We start from the raw sequence: 20,084 nt of genomic DNA, 5'->3' as shown, positions 1-20,084 counted from the left end.
ATATAAGATATCTTATAAACAGAGTTAATTGACTTATCATTCATATAAATATATATATATATATATATATATATATATATATATATATATATATATATATATATATATATAAACTTTATAAGATATCATGCATACCTTACAAGATATATTAATATAGAAGTTATCTGTAAGGTACATTGTGAAGTGTATAACATATCTTGCATTCTCATCTTCAAGTCCTGGTCATGGGAATTATATACAAGCATCAAGGGTTTCTTCCTTATGTTAAAACATTGGTCCTAAGAACTACAACTGCAGGCTTTTTTCCCATTGCCTTGTAACAGTGACCCTAAGAATTATACAGACACCATGATTTCTCCCTTATGTTGTAATAGTAACACTGGTTGTGGGAATCCAACAAGCTTTTTTCACTTTTATTGTAAATTTGGTCATGAGATTTGCACATGTGACAGCCTCTTCTCCCTTTATAAAAATTGGAGATGAGAATGCAAAGGTAGCTGTCTTTTCCCACCTTATCTTGCAATACTGGCCCAAATAATTTTTTACACCACACTCTTTTTTTCTCCTTCAGAATGTTCCCTCATCATATTCATGTTATGATATAGGCCTGCTATCTCCTGAAGCCACGCATACTAAATAACGAAAATACATCTATTCTATATCTTATGCTAGATTTTAAGTCTTGTACGGCAGCATTATACATCAGTTCAGGAATTTGGATTTATTTACAACTACAGGTGGATACATTTTTCTGTCATTTTCATATATTTGTCACATTCTTAGACATTATCTATTTAACCCTATGGTGTAACACATTCTTGTTAATGCATGTTGTGATTCAGTTATCCTGCACTGTGCCTATTTTAGCTTACTCTGTGGGTGTTGTTTTAATGACTTGTTAAGACACTGTATTGTTAACTGATCCATTTTTTGTGTAATAAATGCAAAATGTTCAAGGCTTCAGCTTATTTCTTGGTCTGTTTTAGTTATCTATTTTTATTATATAACAAATTACACTAGACTTTTACTGTTCTCCCTTTATTTTAAAAGGCTTCTTATAACTAATATACATGACATAATAATTTAAACTTGATTAGTACTTTGTTTTATATTAAATCATTTTTGCCACATATAGATTCCATTGTTATTATGGATGTACATGTCAGGGAAAGCTGGTATTTAATTGCTTTGTTTATTCATGTTTCAGTTACTGCGAGCAACTGGAAAACCATATCACCCTGCATGTTTTGTGTGTGTGGTGTGTGGTAAGAGCTTGGATGGGATACCATTTACAGTAGATGCTACTAACCAGATACATTGTATAGAAGACTTTCACAAGTAAGTATACATTGTATAGTATTTGTACTTTTAGTTATTCAGGATGTAATTTATACTTTTAGTTATCCAGAATGCATTTCTCTACTTTTAATTATTCAGCATGTATTTCGCTAATTTTAGTTATCCATCAAGTATTTCTCTAATTTTGGTTATTCAACATGTCTTTAATAATTTGTAATTTTTTTAAAAAAATTGAATTTTTATAAGTTACTGATATGACTCTACTGGGATTTATATCCATGATCTCCTGCATCCAAGGGGTAACTTATTTAAAAAAGAAATAATTTTTTTTGTGTAAAATATGTTTCGTGAATACATACCCAATCATAATACACATTCACCCTTCCAGCCTCCATCCATATAGAAAGCGTACCTTACACTTCCAGTAATGACTGAAATATTAATGGGTTTTGCTGCCAATCCCTATATCATTGGGAGGTCACTCTGCCCAACCATCACCAAGGTGGCAGATAATGTTTAGCTCTTTAGCTAAAAAGCTTTATCTGGGAGGGCTGGATTTGCAAGGTAGTAGCACTTATCCTAACATGTTAATGATTGGGGAAGTGTTTGTAAAGAAACATATTTTACTGGAAAAAATTAGTTTCTTTATACCTTTTAACCCATCCATACAATGATATATGGAATGATCCAAATTCTTGTTTGAATTCCAGTCATCATATCAGATTAACTTTACACCATTGTGGTATTTTTTTCTTATGGAAAAGACATTCTAAATTTATTCGATTGCACGATTTGTTTTTCTTCTTTTTTCATGTAGTCAAGAGTAAATCAACATACACTAAAAGACAGTTTTTGTAGGAATAAAAAATACTAATGCTTGTCATCATTAAAATAAACATGTTCTTAAATCTGCATTTTCTATAATATGGATAGCGAAAATAAAAAAATCATTAATTTTTTTATAGCAGAATTGCTAAATTTTCTGTCTGCAAATGTAGCCATTATATCGTTTATAAGAAATGAAAAATGACCTTGCAGTGTGCTTTATAATGTCCAATATTTTATTAGATCCAGTTTTGTTATGATGGACTTGTCTTTTAATAAAAGTCATGCTTGTCATAGGCAAAAGGAGGAAAAACAAATTTGTGTCATACATATCTAGTAGTTCTTAAGTACTTAATATGAACATTTTGGATACATGCGGAAACTTTCTAATCACATGTGCATTGAATTCAATTAAAGGTGCAAGATTAAATGTTTAACTTAGACATAATAATTAACAGAAAATTTGCCCCACGGTGCTGTGTGTGCCAGCGGCCCATCATGCCAGAAAAAGGACAAGAGGAAACTGTTAGAGTTGTAGCTATGGACAGAAGCTTCCATGTTCAGTGTTACAGATGTGAGGTAGGTGTAACATACACTTTAATGTCTACTGTTATGCATGTAACATAAGTGTAATATAAAACTTTTACATTGTGTTACAGGTACGGAGGTGTGATGTAAGGCATTGATTTTCAAACTTTATTTTTCACAATCCACTTGAACATCACTGAGGGATTTGGTTGGTCACTTAATGATCTTTGCTGATGTCGGTTGTACTGTTAGTTAACTATTGTAAAGTACTTTGCATAAAAGTGCAACATATAACAAATACTTAACAATAATTAACATTTGCACAGTGGCACACTGCACATATTTTAGTCTTGCCTTTCAAATACAAGTGATAAGCATATTTATAGAGCACAATTCAGTTTCTCGATTGGACCACATGAATGGAGCTGCGGACCCCAGTTTGAGAACATCTAATGTAAGATTTCTACATATAGTGCACAATACATGTAATCCACATTTCCATTTGATAGATATAGAATACAAATCCACTTGATAGATATAGTATACATATCCACTTGATAGATATAGTATACACATCCACTTGATAGATATAGTATATGCATCCACTTGATAGATATAGTATATGCATCCACTTGATGGATATAGTATACACATCAGCTTGATGGATATAGTATACACATCCACTTGATAGATATAGTAAACAAATCCACTTGATACATATAGTATACACATCCACTTGATAAAGTATATGCATCCACTTGATAGATATAGTATACATATCCACTTGATAGATATAGTATATGCATCCACTTGATGGATATAGTATATACATCCACTTGATAGATATAGTATACACATCCACTTGATAGATATAGTAATCAGATCCACTTGATAGATATAGTATACATATCCACTTGATGGATATAGTATATACATTCACTTGATAGATATAGTATAGTATATGCATCCACTGGATAGATATAGTATACGTATCCACTTGACATAGTATATACATCCACTTGATAGATATAGTATACATATCCACTTGATATATATAGTAATCAGATCCACTTGATATAGTATACGCATCCACTTGATAGATATAGTATACGCATCCACTTGATGGATATAGTAAACAGATCCACTTGATAGATATAGTATATGCATCCACTTGATGGATATAGTAATCAGATCCACTTGATAGATATAGTATACACATCCACTTGATAGATATAGTATACATATCCACTTGATGGATATAGTATACATATCCACTTGATAGATATAGTATACATGTCCACTTGATAGATATAGTATATGAATCCACTTGATGAATATAGTATATGCATCCACTTGATGAATATAGTATACATATCCACTTGATGGATACAGTATATGCATCCACTTGATGGATATAGTATACACATCCACTTGATATAGTATATGCATCCACTTGATAGATATAGTATACATATCCAATTGATATAGTATACACATCCACTTGATGAATATAGTATACACATCCACTTGATAAAGGATATGCATCCACTTGATGGATATAGTATGTGCATCCACTTGATAGATATAGTATACATATCCAGTTGATATAGTATATGCATCCACTTGATAGATATAGTAATCAGATCCACTTGATAGATGTAGTATACATATCCACTTGATGGATATAGTATATACATTCACTTGATAGATATAGTATAGTATACGTATCCACTTGATATAGTATATACATCCACTTGATAGATATAGTATACATATCCACTTGATGGATATAGTATATACATCCACTTGATAGATATAGTACACATATCCACTTGATATATATAGTAATCAGATCCACTTGACATAGTATATGCATCCACTTGATAGATATAGTATATGCATCCACTTGATGGATATAGTAAACAGATCCACTTGATAGATATAGTATATGCATCCACTTGATGGATATAGTAATCAGATCCACTTGATAGATATAGTATACACATCCACTTGATAGATATAGTATACATATCCACTTGATGGATATAGTATACATATCCACTTGATAGATATAGTATACATATCCAATTGATATAGTATACACATCCACTTGATGGATATAGTATACACATCCACTTGATAAAGGATATGCATCCACTTGATGGATATAGTATGTGCATCCACTTGATAGATATAGTATACATATCCAATTGATATAGTATATGCATCCACTTGATGGATATAGTATACATATCCACCTGATGGATATAGTATACATATCCACTTGATAGATATAGTATATGCATCCACTTGATATAGTATATATATCCACTTGGTGGATGTAGTATATACATCCACTTGATAGATATGGTATACATATCCACTTGATAGATATAGTAATGAGATCCACTTGATAGATATAGTATACAGATTCACTTGAATGATATAGTATACAGATCCACTTGATTGATATAGTATACACATCCACTTGATAGATATAGTATACAGAGCCACTTGATTGATATAGTATGCAGATCCACTTAATAGATATAGTATACAGATCCACTTGATACAGTAATCAGATCCACTTGATAGATATAGTATACACATCCACTTGATATAGTAAACAGATCCACTTGATATAGTATATGCATCCACTTGATAGATATAGTATACACATCCACTTGATTGATATAGTATGCACATCCACTTGATTGATATAGTATACAGATCCACTTGATAGATATAGTATACAGATCCACTTGATATAGTATACATATCCACTTGATAGATATAGTATACATATCCATTTGATAGATATTGTATACATATCCAATTGATAGATATAGTATACGTATCCATTTGATATAGTATATGCATCCACTTGATAGATATAGTATACACATCCACTTGATAGATATAGTATACATATCCAGTTGATAGATATAGTATACATATCCACTTGATAGATATAGTATACATATCCACTTGATAGATATAGTATACAGATCCACTTGATTGATATAGTATACAGATCCACTTGATGGATATAGTATATGCATCCACTTGATATAGTATACATATCCAATTGATAGTTATAGTATATATATCCACTTGATAGATATAGTATACAAATCCACTTGATAGATATGGTATACAGATCCACTTGATTGATATAGTATACAGATCCACTTGATAGATATAGTATACACATCCACATGATGGATATAGTATATACACCCACTTGATATAGCATACATACTGTTATGTGTATTTAATTACATTGTCAGTTTTTAATTTGTAAAAAAAAATTTATTTCATTATATGATACTGATAATGTGACATTGTATGTTGGACGTGTCCAAATTCAAGTTAATTTTCAACCTGACCTGAATTATTGAGTTTGGTTTTGTTGTAAACATATTTATCTCAATCTTGGTCTTGAACTTTTGAAATTCCCTATGAATTGCCTGGTCAGCCTGTTGTTTACTACATGTTTTATATTATAATTTTAATAACAGATGACATATTTTATATTATAATTTTAATAACAGGCTTCTGTTTATGGCAGAGTCATATTAGAGATTGATAAAAATGGTACTAGCAGCTGCTGTGCTTGGCACTCAGCATTGAGAGGTTAGTTGTAGGACTGGTTGGTATGGTGTCAGGATAATGTGACTAGTTGGTACATGATGCTACATGTCTGCGGCATGATGCCCCAGTGCTAAACGTCTCTATAAACTGTCATACTGCAGACATCATAGCAATATGACTGAAAAATTGTTAAAGTTACATTAGAAATCCAAATCACATGCACACATAGACTTCTATTTGTAACAAACATTTTATTTTGTAAACATTAGGTTTTTAGAAGGTTATAACCATTAGGTAATAGTGTTTTTTTTAGAAAATTCTAATTGTGACCTGAGGTCAAGTGGAAGATCATATAATCTTGCTACTGGAAAAATTGTTTATTTGTGCATTACGATTGTGTCCTGTAATTCATTTGGTCTGCCTTACCAAGGTCTTGTTAGGATTGGTCTGCCTTACTGACTTCTTGTTAGGGTTGGTCTGCCTTACTGAGTTCTTGTTGTTAGGGTTGGTCTGCATTACGGAAGTCTTGTTAAGATTGGTCTGCCTTGCTGAGGTCTTGCTGGGATTGGTCTGGGTTACTGAGGTCTTATTAGGGTAGTTCAGCCTTACTGAGGTCTTGTTAGGATTGGTCAGCCTCACTTAGGTCTTGTTAGGATGGGTCTGCCTTATTGAAGTCTTGTTAGGATTGGTCTGCTTTATTGAGGTCTCATTAAGGTTGGTCTGCTTTACTGAGGTCTCATTAGGGTTGGTCTGCCTTACTAAGGTTTCATTAGAGTTGGTCTGCCTTAGTGAGGTCTCATTAAGATTGATCTGCCTTACTGAGGTCTCATTGGGGTTGGTCTGCCTTACTGAGGTCTCATCAGGGTTGGTCTTCCTTACCGAGGTCTTGTTAGGATTGATCTGCCTTACTGAGGTCATCTTAGGATTGGTCTGGCTTGCTGGGATCTCATTAGGATTAAGTCTGCCTTATTGAGGTCTTGTTAGGATTGATCTGCCTTGCTGAGGTCATCTTAGGATTGGTCTGGCTTACTGAGATCTCATTAGGATTGGTCTGCCTTACTGAGGTCTTGTTAGGATTGTTTGGGCTTACTGAGGTTTCATTAGGGTTGGTCTGGCTTGCTGAGGTCTCATTAGGGTTGGTCTGGCTTACTGAGGTCTCATTAGGGTTGATCTGCCTTACTCAGATCTTATTAAAGTTGGTCTGCCTTGGACTTCTAGATTACCACTAACATGATTAAACAAAAATTTCTTCAAGTAGACAAATAAAACTTGGTAGGCATGTTTCTAAATATATGTAGATGATTTTGTTTTGATGGTTTTCATAGCATTATATTAACATACATGTCAACTATTATGCTTTTGGTGTAATCATTATGCTTTTTTTCACTAAATTATGCCTTATGCATAAATGTATTTGGATTACCTGATTACACATTTTCAATATATCCCCCTTCCAAACAAATTAATAATTTGTTTTCTCATTTTATTATCATCCCATTAATCCCACAGACAGAAAAGACGGCTTCTATCTATGACTTAAGAGTACACTTGTCCGTAGACTTGCATGCACTTTCCTAACAGTATTATGTTCTATTTATAGCAGCTGCCCCATTTCCAAGAAACAGGCTGTTCTACTTTCAAACTTTTGATCTCAGTTTCTATTTATAGCAGCTGTATGGCTTAGTTAGGAGAGAACAGACTGGTTTTCTAACTTGTAATCTTTGCTTGCAGATTCTTTGTTCAATTTCATATCTGGTACAGAATCAGTCTGTAGGTATTTGGTGTTAAAAGTCAAGGTGGATTTATTCTTGTCAATGCATGTGTTTGAGCAAAAATGTTTTTCAAATAATTTCACAGATGGATTGGAGAAGATGAAAATTCTATTCAGAGATGAATACATGAATTACATATCACAGTGTTCCATTCTAGGGCAGCTTCACGCAACTTGCAGGCTGTGTGGAAAGGATTTCAGTATTGGTCTTGCTGGTAAAACAAAGAAACATTGAATTAGCTCATTTTACTAACTCCAATACTAAGGTAACTCCTTTTTTTACAGTAGAACTAAATTGTGGACACGAATTGTATAAATGCAGAGGCGTTATGTACCGAATTCTTAATAGAACACTGACTACCCCTAGTGGTAGAAGACTGCTTTGGTCCTTTGTTAAGACAGATATTTCCTGAAAATATGCATGTGCAAGAACAAAGTCATCTAATATTGTTATGTGTTTAGCAGAAGATACTTCACTTAAAATTGCAGAAGCCATGAAAATTGGGCCATTTAGTATTGCAACAGACAGGAGTAGTGATTATGACAAAAGTTGTACCCAGTCTGTGTAAGAGACTGACAATGGAAAGGGCAAAGTCAGAGTGCTCTTCCTTCATTACCAGAATTAACAGTAGATTTCACTGGAGAAAACAATATTTTATTTGCTTGATAATGCTTTGAATAAATATAAGTTGGCAGAATTGTATGGGGTTTTCAGCTGATGCTGCATCAGTGATGACTGGTATTCATAAAAGAGTTGCATTCTCTATTTTGAAAAATGTCTCCATCATTGTTCATATCAGTTTGTCTCTGTCATATGATGCACCATGCTGCAGGAAAGGCTGCTGATAAAATATAAGGAGAACTCCTGATGTATCAAGTTGGCACTCTACCTGACAATGTACTTCACGAGGACAGAGTTGATTTTTTTCATCTTTTTTCCCAGCTAAAAGACCCAATAACTGGAAGATTTAAATTTCCTTTTCTTTGTCAGGTTATGACAGGAATATTGGTTCTTTACCATTCTAATGCTGACTGAGAGATTGTTCAGCATTATTAACAAAAGTAAAGCTGAATTCAGATCCAGGCTCTGTAATCCTGCACTTGGTGCTCTACTGGTGTGCAAAACATTTATTGTCTCAGCTTGTACAAAGTGTTTTGAAATGCAATATGAGAGTCTCTTGCTCAAAGTGTTATATATGAAAACTTGAAGCAGTAATTGATGTTAAAAGTCCAGAGGGATAAATAAATCATTTTGTACATATGCTCGTTGAATTTTTGTCATGTTATTTGTGGATTTCTCTTTTTCTGCTCTGATTACTCTTTTTGTCCACTTGGATTGCACTTTTACCTCGCCAGGGGTTGGCATGTATGATAACATCAGGGACAGTACCACATCAAGCAAAATGAAATCAGGTATATTGCCACACTGCAGTATCCCTTTCCCTGCCATCATTCCTAATATGAGATTGGTTAAAGTTTCACATTAAACAACATGAGATCAGGTACTGTACAATACTATTATCAACATTTAATCTTACATGACTGATCTGGCATTTGATGTTCCATTTATGATTCAAATGACACATGTGTAAAATTTCCATATTGCACACCCAGCCTAGAACTACTTTTACATTTCAAAGCTGAGAATTGTATTCATTTTGTTTCTTGTTTTTTCAGGACTGTGGGTTGTTGCTGTCTTCTGAAGCGGAAGGCCGAGGGTGTTACCCTCTGGATGACCATATTCTCTGCAAGAACTGCAATGCCAAGAGAATTCAGGCACTAACCACCAAGATGGCTACAGAACTTTGAACGCTGTGCTCAGCAATCAGCAGTACTGTTTACTGCTACAATGCTACCAGTTCTTCAAAAACAGTCAACTATCTTGCCAGTTTTTTCATACTGTCAAGTTTTATAATGGCTTCTTGTCAGCATTAATTGTTGATAGGGTTTTAGTCGTTTGTTGCAAGTGCAGGTAAAGGTATTTAAACCTATTCTGAACAACCATCAGCTTCTAGTAAACTTGTAAGTGCTGCTCTGTGCTGACAAATATTTGCATTCATTATCATTGATAGGGTATGGGAATATATATCTGTAAATTTGTAACTCCAAGAATACTTCCATTTATAACAGTAGATGTCAACTTATTTTGTGTTTCACAGTTAATTTTGTACGTTCCCAAACACGGCAGTTCTCATTCGCATACAAGGTAATACATACTTGGTACAGTCAATTAATATAACCACATGAAAACTCTGGCACATACAGTGTAGTTAGTACTTGCTACAGAGGAGTAATGTAATCAAACATAAAAACTCTGGCACAAACAGTGTAGTCAGTATTTGCTACAGAGAATTAATTTAGCCACAAATGAAAACTCTCTGGAGCTTTGAGTTGTAATTACTTGATAAGGAAATGTTGTAACTGCTTGCAGTACCTCTATACTTGTAATGAAGAAATATTGTAATTGCAGATTATCTTATTATGCTGTGATGGGAAATCTAGAACTTTTTTCTCTTTCAAATACATTACCCAATCATATTACATTAGGGATATTAGCCTGCTACCTTACCCAACTAAAACATGAAAATAATCTTGTCCTGTAAATCACATATAGATAAAGGGCAATAGCTCTTTCCAATTACCTCCCCTTGCCACTGCCGTTTGTCACTAGTGTTTAGCTTTTCTGCTGTACTGATAACATCATACATTTTCCCTCTGACAATCCAAGGCATTTTAGTGACCAAATTGGACTGTCCAACTTTCATTTCGATTTATTGTGCGGGACAGTTATTTTCCTGCAGGTTGTATACATTATTTTTACAATTTTTGACAATTTTGAGTGACTTTGTCACAATTTTGGACTTCATCTATTTAAGACCATGTATAACCATGCTGTCATTGACCTATGTTGTCATTAACGAGTTAGTGTGACACTGACTGTTTTCGATTACTCTTTTACTAATGGAGTTGGTTTTAGCAAGTTATTAACATACTGCATTGCTAATTCATGCTTTGTTTTCCCTTCTGTTGTCGTATCAGTGTCAACCAAATACATGTGGTGCATAAGTTCAAAGCATAGTCAATAAGCACTGAATGTGAGACAATTTTTGATTACTATTTAGTAACGAGGATATATATATATATATTAGTGAGCTAATAACTTGATGAATTAGTAATTTATGCTTTGCTTTCTCTTCTTTTGTCCTTTCTTCAGAAATGTCAACTTCATGCTCTAAAATGCAACTTCAGAGAATGGAAGTATACCATGACTCTTGTTTTGTATACACTAAGTATATCATCTGTGACATGCAGTGTGTATAATACATGGTTAGAGGAAGACTGGGCTACAGTATTAGGTAGTTCCATGTTGAATTGTTAATTTATGCTTTGTTTTCTATTATTGTGTCATTTCCTGAGAAATGTCTAATAAACACATGAAATGCAAAGTTCAGAGCAATAGTCCACAAGGCATCGAAGGGAAGGAAAGATGCAATAAGTCAAGGAAGTTAACCTAAAGTTTGTTTTTGGCAGTTCTGACTCATTGGGGGAATGTCCCCCAATTTTAGACGGCCCAGTGGCATAAGCCCCCTACATGTCCAAGCATGGCCTTTGGGCCTGTAAGTCGGGATGCAGGGGGTTTGTACCAGATCGATTGGATCAAACTCATTATACCACCACACTGTTACTAGCCATCCAGCATGGGATATTGTTTGAGAAGATGGTGCAGTCAACTAGTTCACTGCTTGCAATTCCGACTGATTGAGGGAGTATCCCCCCAATTCTAGACAACCCAGTGGGCACATATCCGAGCATGGTCTTCAGGCCTTATTAAGTCAGGATGCATAAGGCTTTGTACCAGATCATCTTTGGATTTAATGCTATATACAACCACACTATCACTGGTCTTCTAGCCGTCATCTGTGATTGAGATGGTCCGGCCAGTCATGATTGATGGGGATCTATGTGACAGATCCATCTAGCCATTCTGTCGACGGGATACCCTTACTATAATAAGAAATCTGTCCATCCAACCAGGCCCTTGGAGTGGCATGTGATAGCCAGACCATCATCTATACTGCCAGCATCCAGCGCCATTAGATCATGACATGGAGGAAGTCACTCCATCCTTCTGGTTCCTTCCCTTATTGGCTAGAATTAAGGAGACCAGTGATAGGCTTTCGGGTTGTATTGGTGACCCAGGAAACTTGAAGGCTTTCATCTCAGAAAGCCAAATTCTAGTGACATTTTCATCTCACAGGTATAAAACTCAGACACCTTCATTACTGATCTTCCCACCCTTGACAAGAATATAACAGCTGTTCTTATGTCCACTATTTGACAAAGTGGTCAAAATGTGTTCTCTGCCACATCAGAGCTGGTTTGGAAAGCAGTTGCTACTTCTTTAATGTTAGATTTGGCCTCATTTGGAATTTTCAGACTTGCAGAAATCTGGCAGTGGCCATGCTTGGGAGGTGATGGGCAGGATTGCTAGGGTCATATACTTGGCAACTTAGCATACCTTGAAGTCTTTGGCCAACCTAAACCTGATAATGATGTGACACATGTCTGCAATCCACATCGCTCAAACCTCACTGTACCCTCACTTTACAGACAACCGTGTTTGGGTCACCAATGCTTTTAGAGGAAGAATCAAAGAAGTTTGGAGGCTGGTAGCTCAGAAACTACTCATCCAATTTATCACTCAACCCATACAATCATTTGGAAACACCCAGCCCCCACCCCACCCCAGTGTAAAGGGATAATAATCAGCCTCAGGACTAGGGATCTTTTCAGTGAGATGTGCACCAATATGGATTCCATCCCAATTCCAGGAGACAAGTCTAAGCAACCTAGGAGACAGTTGTACAGAGGCAGTGAGAAATCAAATTTCTCCACCTCTCCTAACCGTAAACATGGTCACTCATTGAAAATCAGGCTGTGGAGATTGAATAAAGGCCACAATCGCTTGGTTTTTATTCAAGGCTATTTTTTATTTGGAAAGCAAATGGCAAGTTTAGGCAGATCATTGACTTGAGTCACCTCAACCAGTTCATTGCCTCACCAAAATTCAAGATAGAATGGTGAGAGCAATCCTAAAGGACGAGTGTGCCATTAATCTGGATCTGACTGATACCACACGGAATTTCTTCATTACCATGACACTGTTTCCCAGTTCCAAGTCCAACCCTTTGGCCTCAGTATCAGCCCTTGGTTTATTACCAAGGTTATGGATTGCATTGTCACCCTGTTCCAGTCAACTGCATCTACAGTGAAAACAGAGTATCTAGATGACATCCTCCAGAAACATATGGTAAGTTCTATTCTCCATTTAGGCAGAAATAATCTTCTCTTTTAATCATATAGGTTTTCTAGTGAAATGAGAAAGTCCGACCTCTGTCCATTCCAGCTTTTTGCCCATCTAGGTATGGAGTTATTCACCAGCCTAATTTTGGTATGAATTTCCTTGTGTTCGTCAGACTTGACAAGTCAGTTTTCAATAAGACTTGGATTTCACAGAGAGAGGGAGTTCTTGCATCTCCTTGGATTTTTCGGTGCAACAGTGGACTTGATTCCACTTGGCTGTCTTTTTATGTGCCCCTTACAAATGACATGGATAGCATAGTGTCAGCATTTTCAAATCACCTCAATTAAACAGTCATGATCACACTCAAGATACAGTCATTCCTGAGTCAGTGGCACGACCTAGGTTGACTGACCAGGGAGATCCTGCTGGAGAAGCCCCAAGTGGAAATAATGGTATGTACTAATGCCAGTACATACAGTTGGGATGCCCACCTGTTGTAAACTTCACTCATGTCAGCAGTACATGGGAGCCAGGGAAGCATCCTCTCCACATCAGCCTTCTAGAAATGAAGATGTCGTCAATACCTTTCACTTCTGGAAAGGTCAACTCTCGGCTCAAATGGTCCTTATTATGTCCGACAACTCAACAGTTTCTGTGTTAGTGCCTCAACTCCATAACAATGTACAAGTCAGGCACATTCCTAGCAGTCTCAATAATCTTGACCCACCTTCCATCCAGGAAAGGTGAAGTCCTTCACATGGAATGGTCTCTCCATCATTCGGTCTTCACTCAGATGTGCGCACTTTGGAGGCATCTGATGATCAACCTTTTTGCGACATGGTGGAAAAACAAGTTCCCCACCTTCGTCTCTCCAAAATCCTAGAACCAGAAGCTTTGGCTGTGGATGCACCTTCAGTCAGTTGGCAGGGGTTGTGGACATTTGTTTATCCTTCCACGGTCCTGATACCAAAAATAATCCAGAAGTTATGGGGTCAGAAATGCTAGATGATTCTGATAGCCCCTCTCAGATAGGACAAATCTTGGGTCACTGATCTGTTCTATCTAGCGATAGATCTTCCCAGGAAGATTCTAGCCCACCTAAATCTTCTCAAGCAACCACATCATGGGTGTTTTTCCCTTCCTGGACCATCTTCTTCTGCACACTTGGCTGTTATGAGGGTAGCCTTGCAAGATAAAGATTTTAAACTTCAGATTGTGGAGAGAAGCTCGAGAGCAAGAAGGCCCTCCACACTGAAGGCTTATGAGGAAAAGTGGCATGTTCTCAGGGTTAGTTGCCATACCAATAACATCACCCCTCTGAGTGCCTTATTTGGCCAAGCTTTTTCTCTGGCCAATTTGGATTTCAATTGACCAAAATCCCTGACTCTGTTTCCAGGTGGAATCTGTCTGGGTTTTAACACAGCTCAGTTCAAATAAATTTGAGCCTCTAGCCCAAACATAGGTTACCATCCATTGGTAATCAAAGAGTGGTCATTCACTCGCTCTCTTCTGTAGACAGATTGAGATACAAGATCCTGTTCACGCAACTTAAGCACTACTTGAAACACACATAGACAAGATGTGACACACACAAACACCTCTACCGTCCAGTGAAAAGTGGGAAACTGGATTTCACCCCTCAAGCCTTTCATCGCTGCACAGTGGCACAGACCCAGTTAAAACAATGATCACAGCCTATCAGCTCTGCTGGATTCGCCAGTGAAATTTGTTCAGCAAGAAAAATTCCATATTTGTCATCTTTTCAGTATGTAAGGGTCACAGGTAAAGTGACCCTAGCCTGTGTTGGTTTTGTAATTAGGAGAACATTTTATTATTCACATGGGGAATACAGCCATTATTCCCTTGAAAGATACCCGAGCTGGAGGTTAGGTGCTCAGCATTCCCTCCTCTTTCTACATATTCTCCTAGCATAATATGATTGGGGAATATATATGAATGAGAAAGCAAATTTGTAAGTAAATTATATTTCTCTGAGGATACTTGCCCAATCACATTATATAAAACACTCCCAACCAACTGCCATGTGAACATCCTGATTAATATATTGCTCAGCTTAAAAACTACAGACACTTGGCAGTGGCAAGGGTAGGTAATATTCAAAAGTTATTACCCTTTGGCTGTATGAGATGGACAAGAGAAGTTAGTTTTCATCTTTTAGTCAGGCTGGATTTGTGAGGTAATATTCCTAACATAATGTGATTGGGTAAGTATTCTTGGAGAAACATAATTTATTGAAAATTTGCTCTCCACAGCAATCTTAGCACCCACTGGGAATATCCTGGTGGCAACCAAGTTTGTGTGTTACAGGGAATTGGTTAGTGCAGACAGTAACTTTTTACTTGTTGAATTGTGAGTTTAGCCAGGGGTTCTTTGCACATTTGAAAATGAGAAATTATGGACAATAATTTTCATCATGTTGCAGAGATTGTTATTCTGTTATTACAGAATGGACTGGAAGATCTCCGAGTGTGTGAGGTTAAAGTGTGGTTTCTTGTTTTATAAATAAATTTGTATCCACACATCATTTGTATTTCTGGAAGTGAACAGCTTGATGCTGCTTAGTTTAGATCCTACTTCCTAAAGATAAAGACTGAGGTATTTTGACCTTAGTTTTTCTTTTCTGCTGATTTCCCAACATATAAAAAAAAATTGTTTCAGAATTTTTTTCTCATTGTCTTGGTAACCAACTTAGAAACAATAAACAGCATCTGTAAAAACCTCATATACTTGTTTTTAAGTCAAATACAACTGCAGACAGCATAGACCCTGATCTGCTGTCACATAAATTTTCAGCAGACCGGGGTCTGTGTTGTTTGTTCTACTGCTTACTCCTGACAAATTCAGAAATCCAGATCTGCTGGCATATTATACAATGGCCAATATTGGTCTTTGTAGTTGCAGGAAGGAAATATATAGTATAACACTTACTATCATACAGTACGTGGTTGTGATGCAGCTTCTTTTGCAGGTAGAAATAAAAGTCAGTACATCTAATCTGTATACAGTATGCAAGATACCAGTCACTATAAACAGTAACATTAAAATAAAGGGTATGAGGCTACATTGAAAATATTATCTAATTCATAAAAATGTAATGTAAATACAATATAGATGTTATCAAATATATTTAAACATGATATGCCACACTATCAAAATAATAAAAAATGACTATAATATTTCTGTAAAATTCATATTCTAATTGCTCTTTAAATGTAGTCAGAGCACTCACATTTGAAATTATATGTAATTATGAACTTTATTAAATATTATAAAGTCTTTTTTTTATTCACACTACATTATTTTGGAATATGTGGCAGATAATAATAAAAAGAAATTATAAATTCTACTTGCATTACATTTTTATGATTCAGAAAATTTGTCACTAGTTCAATCCCATTTTTTTAATAGCTAGTTGTGTACTAGTGTGTATTTAAACACTACATAGCTAGTTGTGTCGAGGTGTATATGAACCTATATTCACAGCATACATATCTTATTCAACTTTTCACCATCTGTGAGGCATTATTTATACTCAAATGTGTATCATTATCATTTTTATTTGTGTTGGCTAAGGTGCATGCTTTTATCAATTTGATTTATTTATTTTGAGATTGATAATATTCAAGCCATGTGATTAATATTTGCTACTACTATGTAAATCATTTTTGTAATACTTGTTTCACAATTCATTTCCAATTATTAGGTGGAAAGATGAGATAGAGTACTAACTGTACTCGGATATGTTAATGTGTTACCAAACTGTACTTCGATATGTTAATGTGTTAACGAACTGTACTTGGATATGTTAATTTGTTACCAAACTGAACTTGGATATGTTAAGGTGTCACCTAACTGTGCATGGAAGTTTTGGGGGCATAAATGGTATTTCATTATGGACAAATTATTGTGATGTAATAGAGTAAAATAAGTTTTGATTTTATGTACCTTATACATGTTATTTTTACAGATCTTTTTAAATATTCTCTTTTTCTCTTTTTCTTCTTCTCAATTACAGCCCTGGACCATTGATGAATACTCCCTAATAAGTCCTCAAATTCTTCACACTTGGGGGGGAAAAAACAAACTGCAACTCATACATTTTTTAGTATAAAGAACTTTTGTCTTGCTCACTTATATTCTGGTAATAAATTTATAAAATGGATTCCCACTCAGTTGAATGAGTATGCACATTCTTATGTATTTTATCTCGTAATATCCGTTTTTGTTAGCATCATGGCTTCATGTCATAAATTAATTCTCCACACTGTGGCGTAAGTCAACAACTTCACTTAGCAATGTCAATGAAATGCATCTTGATATCATGTTTGTTAATTAATTAATGAAGCTCACTGCAAGCAGTTTATGGTGTAATACCAGACCTGCAAACGCTTACGATTTTGCCGTAAGTCTTACGAAAATTACCCTTCAAATACGGATTTAAGGCATAAAAGCAAAAACTATGTAAAAATGATCATTGCCAAAAATTCCGGACATTTTTTTCATCTGTGTTTGATATGGATCCGGGTTTCATATTAAATTTAGTTAAATTAGTCAGGGAACCCGACTAACTTTACAGCAGCACCTCAAATGCTTTAAACTGCACCTGTTTGTTCCTGCAAAGCATCTACATGATCAAACTCTTGATTTTAGAATTTTTTGAAAATGGTGTCCAGCAAGATTTGCATGTTAAAGACGAAAAGGAAAATAAGCCTCTTGAAAAGTGTGCCGGTTCAAATCAGCGCTGTAGAATAAAAATGGAATATTCAGATTCTTGTGAATAAATGTAGGAAGGAACACAATTACGTTTATTGGACATCACATGCCAATTTGAGTATGACTTGTGGCTGGAGATATGATTGCCATCGTCACGTGAAATGGAAAAAGATAAAGATTACATCAAGTTGAGAGACAGCAACAAGCTGTTGAGCTGTATAGGGTTTGGAACGTGAATTTGTGCAACCATACTAGTGGTAAATAAATTCTACGCATACTTTACAAACTTTTCAGTTGAACATAATGTTTATTTTCGCTGCATGTTTCGAGTACCAAACTTTTTATTATGTGTTCGAGCTTTACAATATCAGTTTATGATATTTTTTTACACCTTACTGATACTGGCCAAACTTACAGAAAAAAATGAACTGCCTTACTGAGACAGACTCATCAGGGGTGGCAGGTCTGTAATACACTATGACACCACAGTCTGTAATACACTATGACACCACAGGCTATTTGTGGTACAATGCAGTATGACACTTGATTGTGTTATAATGCAAGATAACACTTCAGACAGTTTGTGTTATAATGTAAAATGTGACTACAAGCAGTTTGTGATATAATGCAGTATGACACTTGAAGCATTTTGCATTATAATGCAGTATGACACTTAAAGTATTTTGTGTTATGATTGGAATATGATACTTACTTAAAGTATTTTGTGTTATAATGCAGTATGACATTCACTACAAGCAGTTTGTGTTATAATGCAGTATGACATTCACTACAAGCAGTTTGAGTAGTAATGCAGTATGACACTTCAAGTATTTTGTGTTATAATGCAGTATGACACTTCAAGTATTTTGTGTTATAATGCAATATGACACTTCAAGTATTTTGTGTTATAATGCAGTATGACACTTCAAGTATTTTGTGTTATGACTGGAATATGATACTTAAAGCAGTTTGTTATAATACAATACAACACCAAGTAGTCTGTGTTATAATGCAATATGACACTTAAAGTATTTTGTGTTATAATGCAGTATGACACTTCAGGTATTTTGTGTTATGATTGGAATATGATACTAAAAGCAGTTTGTTATAATACAATACAACACCAAGTAGTCTGTGTTATAATGCAGTATGACACTTCAAGTATTTTGTGTTATAATGCAGTATGATACTTCCAAGTATTTTGTGCTATGATTGGAATATGATACTTAAAGCAGTTTGTTATAATGCAATACAACACCAAGTAGTCTGTGTTATAGTGCATTATACATTCACTAAAAGATCTAATCTGTGTCATACATTTCATATGAAATAAACACTTGTACAAGATTCTTGATATAAAAATACTGTCTTTTATTTTTGTGCAATGTAATAACATCGAATTTAGATTTGACTGATCATTGGATAACCTTCATTTTAATGTCTTATTTTTACATGTAAGAATTTCTACTTATATTTTACATAATAATTGTATTTATAATAAAATATTTTATCGCATTCATACATATTTGCTTATTAAAGTCCTGTGCTAGTTTTGTCCATGTATCAGTATAGCCACACAGTTTTGTAATTCAGGTTTTTGTATGATAGACAAAATAAGCAGAGAACGTGTACTTAATTATTGGGAGGCCCCAAGTGGCCGAATGGTCTAAAGCACTCTCCATTATGGATCACTGCCATCTCACCTCTGTTTGTGCTGGTTCGAGTCTCAGATTCAGCCAATTTGGGTATGTGAGAAAGCTTGCCAGTAGCTTCTCATGGGTGGGTGGTTCTTTCTGGGGATTTCCTGTGTTCTTCCTCCACCATTAATACTGGCCGCCATGTATAGCCTATCGTGTGCTGAAAAATAGCATTAAACCCCACAACAACAACAACAACAACTTAATTATTGGTTGATTATTTAGTGTTTTAGCATCACAAGAACTTTTTTCACCCAGCATTGTGTATTGGCAGTTGTGCAAGCACTTTTGTACCTTTCTGGTAATTTACTGGTAATTTGTTGACAGATAC

General features: G+C 35.2%; 1 protein-coding gene across 2 annotated transcripts in view; it reads left to right on the top strand.

The window, feature by feature from the left end:
• The window catches only part of LOC149781651 (lipoma-preferred partner homolog), a 54,541-nt gene extending 34,970 nt beyond the window's left edge, over window positions 1–19,571 (top strand). For both annotated transcript variants that reach the window (XM_089935727.1, XM_089935726.1), the window contains 3 exons: window positions 1,208–1,338; window positions 2,583–2,703; window positions 9,695–19,571. In XM_089935727.1, coding sequence (XP_089791853.1) covers window positions 1,208–1,338; window positions 2,583–2,703; window positions 9,695–9,826 — 384 coding nt within the window. In that variant the 3' untranslated portion in view covers window positions 9,827–19,571. The remainder of the gene's footprint in view (window positions 1–1,207; window positions 1,339–2,582; window positions 2,704–9,694) is intronic.
• The last annotated feature ends 513 nt before the right edge of the window (window positions 19,572–20,084 follow it).

This window comes from Sinohyriopsis cumingii, chromosome 15 (genome assembly GCF_028554795.1).
Source record: "Sinohyriopsis cumingii isolate HCF-2022 chromosome 15, ASM2855479v2, whole genome shotgun sequence".
Taxonomy (NCBI): Eukaryota; Metazoa; Mollusca; class Bivalvia; order Unionida; family Unionidae; genus Sinohyriopsis; species Sinohyriopsis cumingii.
Note: the sequence above shows the minus strand (reverse complement) of the source record. Positions and strands in the feature narration are given on the sequence as shown.